Source organism: Nematolebias whitei, chromosome 2, assembly GCF_014905685.2.
Source record: "Nematolebias whitei isolate Nwh7 chromosome 2, NemWhi1, whole genome shotgun sequence".
NCBI classification, from domain to species: Eukaryota; Metazoa; Chordata; class Actinopteri; order Cyprinodontiformes; family Rivulidae; genus Nematolebias; species Nematolebias whitei.
The window spans coordinates 12,990,220-12,999,457 of NC_056499.1; the positions used below are offsets into that span (position 1 = coordinate 12,990,220).

Sequence of the window (9,238 nt, forward strand, 5' to 3'; positions counted from 1 at the left end):
TGTCGACGGCATCAAAAGGTGGGTGGGAAAGGTGAAGCACCCACACCTGCATCTACTCTCATTTGTCCCACTCTGGGCCCTTGAGCAAGGCCCTTAACCCCCAACCATCTGCTCCCCCAGGCGCCCTAGATAGCAGCTCTCTGCTGCACACAGAGGGCTGTGGTAGCTCCGTGGTCTGTGGTTGCGTCAGGAAGGACATCCGGTGTAAAAATACTTGCCAAGTCTTCGATTGACTTAGTTAGCTGTGGCGACCCATGAAGTAGGGAGCAGCCGAAAGAAAAATATTATAATTCATAATAAAGAAATAGAACACAAACAAAACAAAGTCCATATCTGTGCTGACACTTCTGATCTGACCAAGCTGACCGACTGATCCGATCTTTTCCAGATAAGAAAAATGTTCAAGTGTTCAAAATGTGTATGAACAGATTTGTGTTCTTTCCATCTTAATGTTTAATTGTATTTCTACAAATTTACCTAAAATGAAAGATAAAAATCAGCTTCAGAATCGACTCCGTGTTCACAAGAAACATTACAGTTGTGAGGAAAGTTGCTTAAGTTTCAGAACCTAAAACCTCCACTCTCAGAACGTTCGGAGACGTGTCCTGGATCTCCTCGGTGAAGCGCCGCAGCTCGATAAAAGCCGTGAGAACTGAGCTCCGTCAGTGTTTGTTCTGCCTCAGCCTCTCGATGTGATGGCACAGTTTCAGAGCCGGGCCCAGCTTCAGGCCCATGTACTTCATGATGACATCGCTTCGCAGCAACATCAGCGCCCTGCCGTCGATTTCCTGCAGGAACATCAGCGTGACGTCAGACAGGAACGAACCAGGATTACATGCTTTTTAAAACACTTCATTATTCACACACTCAGAGGAATACCATTAACTGTTAGAATTACCAGGTGTAAACCAAATATAAAAGACCATTTTTGACTTTTGACGTAGCTACCCAATTTTCTTCAGTGACCTTTCTTACATCTAGATGCAGCCACAGACCAAGATGGAAGTCGGTTCCTCACTCACTTATTTTCCATGCTGTCATTCTCAATAAACGGACACATGGATGGATGGAGGGTACTTCCAATTCCCCTTTTCACTCCACAAGGAGGGCCAACTATAAAACTCTGAGAGGAAAATACTGACACTCAATGGTACTTCTGTGATGTAACTGACTGTAATACAAAAATCCAAACCAGGATCAAGGCCAGTGAACACAACATGGATAGTCAAGGACTGACAGGTGTCAATCATGGTGGTGCAGAAAAAAAAAAAAGGTGGATTCATCAGGAGAAACGGAACGAGTGATTATTTTTTAGTGGAAGTGAAAAGCCAGCTTGCGTGTTTAGAGTGTGACGAGGTGCAGCAGAGATGAAACTGAACCGGAGCTTCGGCGGAGTCTGGGTGCACAACAGTCAACACCAGAGACAAGTTCACGGTGAGTAAACTAACAGCAAAGACTGGTTTTATCTGGTTTTAACTGAGTGTGGCCCTCGGAGGACTTTCTGACAACAGTACTGCCTACAGCACATTATACACCCATCCGAAAGCTATTTTACGACAATCTGTAGCAACAAAGACCTTGTATAACATTTGACCTTGAAGCTGGGAAGATGAAAGCTGTACACAACACTCCGTTTAGTGATGATGCATATGAGAATGAAGTTTCTTTAAACTGTGAGTGGATCAGAAGTTACAGGCGGGACAAGAGAACGTTTACGTATCGATGGTATGGAGGACGGAATGTGACAAAATGAAATACATAAAAATGAAAAGTATCATTTAAATATTGAATACATAATTAAATACACCATTTTCATTCATTCAACCTTTATTTATACAGGTTAATCCCATTGAGCCTCGGGGACTCATTTACAAGAGAGACCTGATTTTAACAAAGAATGATGACAACAGTGGACAACAATAGACAATCATAAAGGATGCGTACAAATTATTATTTTTTAATTAATTACAATTACTATTAAGTACACATTTAAATATACAATTAAATAATTAAATACACAATTAAATTATTTATTTCATGATTTATTTAATTTTGTCACATTCCACCCTCGTGTGCCACCAAAAAATTACGTTAACTGTCAGTCTCACTTGTCAAACTCAGTGGGCGGGACTGGGGGGGGGGGGGGGGGGGGGGGGGGGGGGGAGACTGATGCTGATCATGTGAAATCCATTGCTTCGGTCTGAAGTCAGTTCATACATGGAAGCTCCCTCCATGCAGCTCGTAAAAGTGCGCCTTCTTCTTTACATTCATGGTATGAAAAAAGGTTTCATCCAAATACACGTAAACACAATTACTGCTTCCTAAAGTTTCGGAATAGATTCTCTTGCCTGTGGATCAATCCGTTATCTGTGGTCGATTTGTCTTTGCTTGCTATGAGGAGCAGCCAATCAGGCGTCGGGGTCTGTTCACGAGCCGCCCTAGTCCCGCCCACTGAGTTTGACGAGTGAGACCGACAGTTAACATCAATTCATGGTGTCACTGGAGGACGGAAGGTGACAAAATTAAATAAATAAAGAAACCATGAAATAAATAATTTAAAAAGGTACATTTCATTATTTAATGGTGTATTTAGTAATTTAATTGTATATTTAATGATTTAATGATGTATTTAATATTTAAATAATAAATTTAATTGTTATGTTTGTATTAGGGCAGCACGGTGGCGCAACTGGTAGAGCTGCTGCCTCTCAGCGAGCAGGTCCCTGGTTCAAACCCCGGTCCAGGGGCCTTTCTGGGTGGAGTTTGCATGTTCTCTCTGTGCATGCATGGGTTTTCTCCGGGTACTCCGGTTTCCTCCCACAGTCCAAAAACATGCATGTTAGGCTGATTGGTAACTCTAAATTGTCTCTAGGTGTGAGTGAGAGAGTGAATGGTTGTTTGTCTCGTTTGTCTCTATGTGTCCCTGTGATGGACTTGCGACCTGTCCAGGGTGTCCCCCGCCCCTCGCACAGTGATTGCTGGACATGGGCACCAGCGACCCCCGTGACCCAAAATGGAATAAATGGGTAAAGATAATGAATGGATGGATGGATGGATGTTTGTATTATGTATTTATTTATTTCCATTTGTCACGTTCCGTCCTCCATACAATGGAGTCTATACCGTGATACGTCCACCTTCAGTGGGCACATTAAAGGTCAGCAAACATCAGGTGGGGCTGTACAGAGGTGTCAATGTCAGTTTTTCTGATTGGTATCAGAGGTGTGGATTGGTCTGCATCAGCCGCAACGTGATGTGGTTGACACAGACCATCATGGTGAACCGCACCGACAGGTTTAGGTGTTTTAAGTGTAAAATGAGGGCAGTTCTGTAACTTCTTGCTGCATATTTCTCTAATTTAAAAAAACATTTAAATTCCTCAAGTACACCTCATCATCCAGCTAACTTAAAAATATAACATGGCAAAAGCTTCAAGTTTCCACGAGAAGCGATGAGACGAGGAGATTTACAGAAGGTGGGACTGAATTCATCTCTGGATGGAGAAAATTGAGTTTAGTTGCCTTTCTGAGATATCCTGCCCTTTCACCTTGAGCTGCAGGGTAGCTGGACTCTCTATTAGAGAGAGTGAGAAGTTCAGTTCTCCATGAGAGACTCTCGGAGTAGAATCGCTGCTCCTCCACATCCAGAGAAGACAGCTGAGGAGGTTCAGACATCTGTAAGGGTGGACACTGGACGCCTCTATAGGGAGGTGTTCTGGACAAGTACAACTGGGAGGAGACCCTCGAGAAGACCAGGACATGCTTGAGAGACTAGAAATGTCTCTCAGCTGGTCTGGGAATAGCTTGGAGTCCTCCAGAAGAGCTGGAAGAGGAGGCTGTGGAAAGTCTGGACCTCCCTGATCCAGCTGCTGCCCCCGAGACCTGAGTTCAGAACCAGATGATGGATGATTGATAGATGGATGGATGGATGATGGATGGAGAGCTTCTGAGGTGTGAACACATGGATTTTAACAACTTTAATAATATTTCTGGCTGTAACCTGCAGGGCGGGGCTGTTGGTACGTCTGTCTGAAGACGCCACGTTGAATCGTGCGTTGATGGAACTTTTATTTTTCAAACTGCTGACGTGAACTCACGAACAGAATGTTCTTCAAAGTCATCAGAAAACAAAGATTTAAAGACTCACGTGCTTCCTGAACAGGTCGACATGCGGGCCGAGAGTCTGAGGATCTGCTTCCTGGACGAACCGTATGACATCATCGACTGACCAGGACGAAGCGCCGTTTCCTGAACTCTGTTTTTCCGGCTTCACCTGATCTGGACTGGTTGTTGAGCTGGCTGCTGTAACAAAGACAAACTGAATCAAACGTTTTTATAAAGCCAAACACTGATCCTCATCAACCGATCACGATTCTTTCTGTGTCAGGATTCTATGATTCTATTCTGCTCTATTTCTATGCAATTTTCATTTCTGAACTCCATTATTTTCCAGAATTGAGTTTGCAAATTTCTTCACCGATTTTACTTTACGAATAAAAAACTTTACCAGTTTTACAATGCTCTGAAATATTTTTTATACGTAAACAAAAAAATACAGAAGAAGAAACCATCAGGTAAAAACAGTTCTTATCACCTGTGTTTGTCTGCCTGTTAGCAAAATATCACACAAATCAGTGAACAGATTTTAATAAAACTCCTAAAATGTAACCAGGAAATCTATGTGTACAACTGATCAAGTTGTGAGGCTAACTCAATTAAAGATGGCCGCCACAGCTTATCTACTTAAGCAAACACAAAAGTAGTGATAACTCAGTAAAATTCACAGATACAGAGCTGAAATTTGGTGTGGTAGTAGCTGAGAGTTACCCCCGACACATATTTCGAGCACCAACAGACTGCATGGCAGCTTTGTTTAAAACGTTGGCAGGTGATAAGCATTCCTTGAATTAATGCCCCTTTCAGATTTCACAAATAAATAAGTGGAGTTATCCTAATGGAACAGTTTCCTCCCTACCCTCGACCCGTCGGTGTGGGCCCGTTGGGCCGAGCTCAGTAGGGTTGGAGGTCAAGCGTCGCAGTGGTGGTGGCGTTTGCGTGTGCCCTGGGTAAAATGGCCGCTCTATCTTTGCTGCTCTGTAGTCCGGTATGCTGTGAGGAGGGCGGGAGGCATCCTTTGAGGAGACGTTGTTAGACGGTCCGTTCTCAGAGACAGACGATGTTTCTGTTGGGCAAGATGACAGAACCTGAGAACAGAACTCCTGCTTCCACTCTGTGGTTCTGACTCACTCTGACTCACTCGGGAGGTTTTTTTAAAACCTAAAAGACTTCAACTCCATCAGTATCTGCATTTACAGCTGCTGCTTAAAGGGATAGTTCAGATCTTTTGTTCAGGGTTCTGTGGAAATGTTAGAAACATTTAATATCTTACCTGACGCGTATAAATCTTTAAAGGTACTCACTGCAAACATAAACAAGTTTACCCTGAACTATATCATATGTTTCCATTTGACCGAGTTTATTTACTCCGGTAGTTTTCCAGATATGATGATATGTAATTCTGAAATGTGGGTCCACATTCAATGTAAACAAACTGACTCAAACCACTTGGAAGCTCGAGTCTCTGACTGGCCTAAATTAGGCTGGCTGCAGTCTGCAGGGAAACAAATATGGTGGAATGGGACAAGAGTAGATGTTTAAAAATTAAAGTGAATCTGCGGTAAAAGAAGAAAGACGGCGGTCAGAAGTAAACGACGGGGATCGAACAGGTTGGCGGAGAGCCTTAAAAACAGAGCTCAGCATCGAAGCAGACATCTGGAGCTTACTGTTTCAACCCAACCTCTCTTTTAATCTGACGACTTTACTGAACAAACCGAAACATCCAAACTGTCAGACGCATGCCAACTGGCTCTTCCACCTGTTTTCGGCCACTTTGGCTGTTTTGTAGCTAAACAAACTGGCAGCGGTCACAAATTTTGCTAGCTAAATTTTAATCTAAGATCATATTAGCCAGTGATGTTAGAAAATGATTGTGAACATATTTGTTCTTACTTCATGATTTGTTTTGGACCAATCTCCATCTCTCTGCAATGAGCAGCTTTAAAAAGCCGACAGAGAGCTAAAGCTTAGTTCTGAGCAGGCAAACAGGCTGAGACCAATGTGGACTGTCTTAAAGACTCCGATCTTGTGGGTACCACAACAGTTCAGTAGGTAGCACTATTGCCTCACAGCCAGAAGGTCCTGGGTTCAGTTCCAGGGCTGGACCAGAGGTCTTTCTGAGTTTGTGTGTTCTCCTGCGGGACAAGAGAAAGTTTACAGACGGATGGAGACTACACCAGAACCCGTCAGCCTTTCGATGGGTGTGTAAAATAAAATTATAGCCGTTAACACAAATACCACTGTAAGTTTTGCATGATGCAGTAATTCTGAGGGTATTTGCAACTGAAAACAGCAGCAGCATCTAGCTGTGGCACTTTCTGCAGGAATCTCATATTATTTCATCTGGAAAGCCGCACTCATGTAAAAGTTTATCGTCTGCACAAACTGATGTGAATATTTGGAGATTAACATGGTTTTAAGATGCAACAATCAACTTTGGTGCCGCTCTGACTAGCCATTAGCTCATCGTTCTGGTCAAAACTAAACAGTTTGTCCAAACGGAGCTCCTCCAACAAATAAAACATTACCTGCTCATCACCCTCACTTCAGAAGATGTGAACTTTCCCTTTAAGGGAGCAAGTTTATTTAACAGATAAACTTTGACAAAAACAAATCAAACAACACGCAGCAGGAAAACCTTCAAAAGAACTGCTTTAAAACAGCAGCCGCTCCTCTGCATGTGTCCTCCCACCTGATTTGGTTCTGTTGCAGAAGCGAGTGTTGTTGCTGAAGGTGCCGAACGGCTGCGAGCTGAAAAGACTGTCGCTCTCCAGATGTCGACACATGTTCTCCAAGAACCGCAGCACGGATGACGCGCTGGAGGCCGAGGGCAGCTTCACATAGCGGATACCGTGTTCTGACCGAACTGAGGGCAGAACAGGACAGTTATCAGTCTGCATGTTAACACATACACATGCATGCACGCACGCACGCATGCATGCAGGCATGCACACACACGCACGCACGCACGCACGCACGCACGCACGCACGCACACACACACACACACACAGGTCAGAGGTTCCATCCACTCATCCTAGACATGAATGTCAGATTCATTTTTGGGCTTTTCATGATTTAGTAGAACGATTTCTTCCTCTGGTTAAAATGATTCTACAGCAAATAACTTTAACTGTTTATAAAAGTAAGAATTTGGTGCAAAAGTTGCCGAAGTGTCACCTGGACCTCCAGATTTCTGTCTTCGTTAATGAGCTTCTGGCTGATATCTGACCATGCTTCTTCTTCTTCTTTTTATTATTATCATTAATATTATTGTTCTTGTTGTTCTTCTTCTTTATCTTCTTCTGCTTCTTCAGCTGATTTATTCAGAGTCCAGTTCTTCTAGAACCTTCAGCACAACTTAATAACAGATTTAGGTGAGTACCGGTATATGGATATATTTGAGTCTGTGTGTAAAATTTCTAGAAAGTTCTTTAAATTGGCGAGGCTGAAATCTTTCTGGGGCAGCACAGTGGCCCAACTGGTAGAGCTGCTGCCCCTCAGCGAGCAGGTTACCCTGGTTCAAATCTCGATCCGAGGACCTTTCTGGGTGAAGTTTGCTCCATGCATGCGTGGGTTTTCTCCAGCCTTTCACCTCATAAAACTCAAGCCTAAGCAAGAGGCTGCAGGAGTCGTCTGACCTTGGCTTTGTTAATAAAAAAAGACTTGGAGACAAAGCGACATGTAAACATCTTGCCTGCTTGTATTTCAACCTTTGTTCCATCTTGCAAGATTAAACCTGGGATTAAGAAAATGATCTACTTCTCCTGTGTGGCATATTTATTTAATGAGCTACAAGGATAATATTAAATTATCCTAACAGGTAAAATTGTCCCTAGGTGTGAGTGAGAGTGAATGATTGTTTGTCTTTATGTGTCCCTGTGATGGACTGGAGACCTGTCCAGGGTGTCCCCCACCACTTACACAGTGATGGCTGGCTATGGGCACCAGCGACCCCCGTGACCCAAAAATGGAATAAACGGGTAAAGATAATGGATGGATTTTTATAAAAGTCTGTAAAGTTTTTGCTGTACAATCATCCCAGCTCAGGAACTGAACCATGAAAAGGCCAAAGTTTTGAAGATGTGTAAACACACTTCTGACTGTAACGGTGTCACAGCTAAATAAGACAGCAGATGGCTCAGGGTTAGCACCCTCCCACCCAAGCTTCACAAATTAAAGCCCCTCTCCCCACCCAGTGCCCCCCCTCCCCCCCAGTGCAGGCTTCTGGATCTGCTGCCCTCGAGGAGACTCAGTCCCAGAATCCCAAACCAGGTTGGACACGGTTCTGTCTGTAATCAGACTTGACGGTTAGACACACGCCACGTCTGAGTGCAGACACCAGTTTCACATCACCTGCTGTCACATGACTTTGTTTAATTTTCTGTTCATCATTTCGGAAGCTGCGGTAAAGAATCACAAGATTTATTATGAAGAGCATTTCTTCATATTTTAATATTTTAACCCTCAGAATGTCTCATGGGGAAAAATAATCAGCCACACATGTATTTACGTTTTGAATTATTATTTTTTTTTGGCATTGCCAATCAACATGGCTCATCCTGACAAATACAAGCTGCTTGAATTTTTTTTTGTTCATTGTAAAAATTGTTTTAAATGCTCCTATAAACTCCCAGCAGCTTCCCTACTCTCCACCCTCAACCCTATTAAAACCCATTATAAATGACATTTTTGATATGTTGTTCATATTATAAAATAATGCATTCCTTTCCCTTATTTTTTTTTATCTGTTTTCCTCCACCTGACGATTATATTATTTTCACTAGCTGAGGCACTGCTGTCACAGTTAAGGATGCTGTAAAATTACTGGCTAGGCTGATGATGACGAACCTGAAAAGGCACAAAATTTGCAACAGCAGTTTGTTGTTGAACTCAGTCTCTCATCTCATCTGACATAATTTCAGTTTGTCTGTATAAAGCAAAAACATTCTGGCAATGTGCACAAATAAAGTTTAAGATCAATTAATGTTCTAATACCCAACACCTGAACGTTCTGATAAACAACACCTGAACGTTATGACAATCAACACCTGAATGTTCTGATAACCAACACCCAAACGTTATGACAACAAACACATGAACATTCTGATAATCAACACCTGAA

The 9,238-nt window shown here is 42.8% G+C and overlaps 1 protein-coding gene across 1 annotated transcript in view; it reads right to left on the bottom strand.

Annotated features, from left to right (window-relative positions):
• Window positions 1-589: 589 nt before the first annotated feature.
• Window positions 590-9,238, bottom strand: part of scml2 (Scm polycomb group protein like 2) — a 28,184-nt gene continuing 19,535 nt past the window's right edge. The window contains exons 10-13 of the mRNA XM_037690258.1: window positions 6,808-6,981; window positions 4,975-5,181; window positions 4,147-4,301; window positions 590-788 (exon numbers count right to left, since the gene is read on the bottom strand). Coding sequence (XP_037546186.1) covers window positions 663-788; window positions 4,147-4,301; window positions 4,975-5,181; window positions 6,808-6,981 — 662 coding nt within the window. The 3' untranslated portion in view covers window positions 590-662. The remainder of the gene's footprint in view (window positions 789-4,146; window positions 4,302-4,974; window positions 5,182-6,807; window positions 6,982-9,238) is intronic.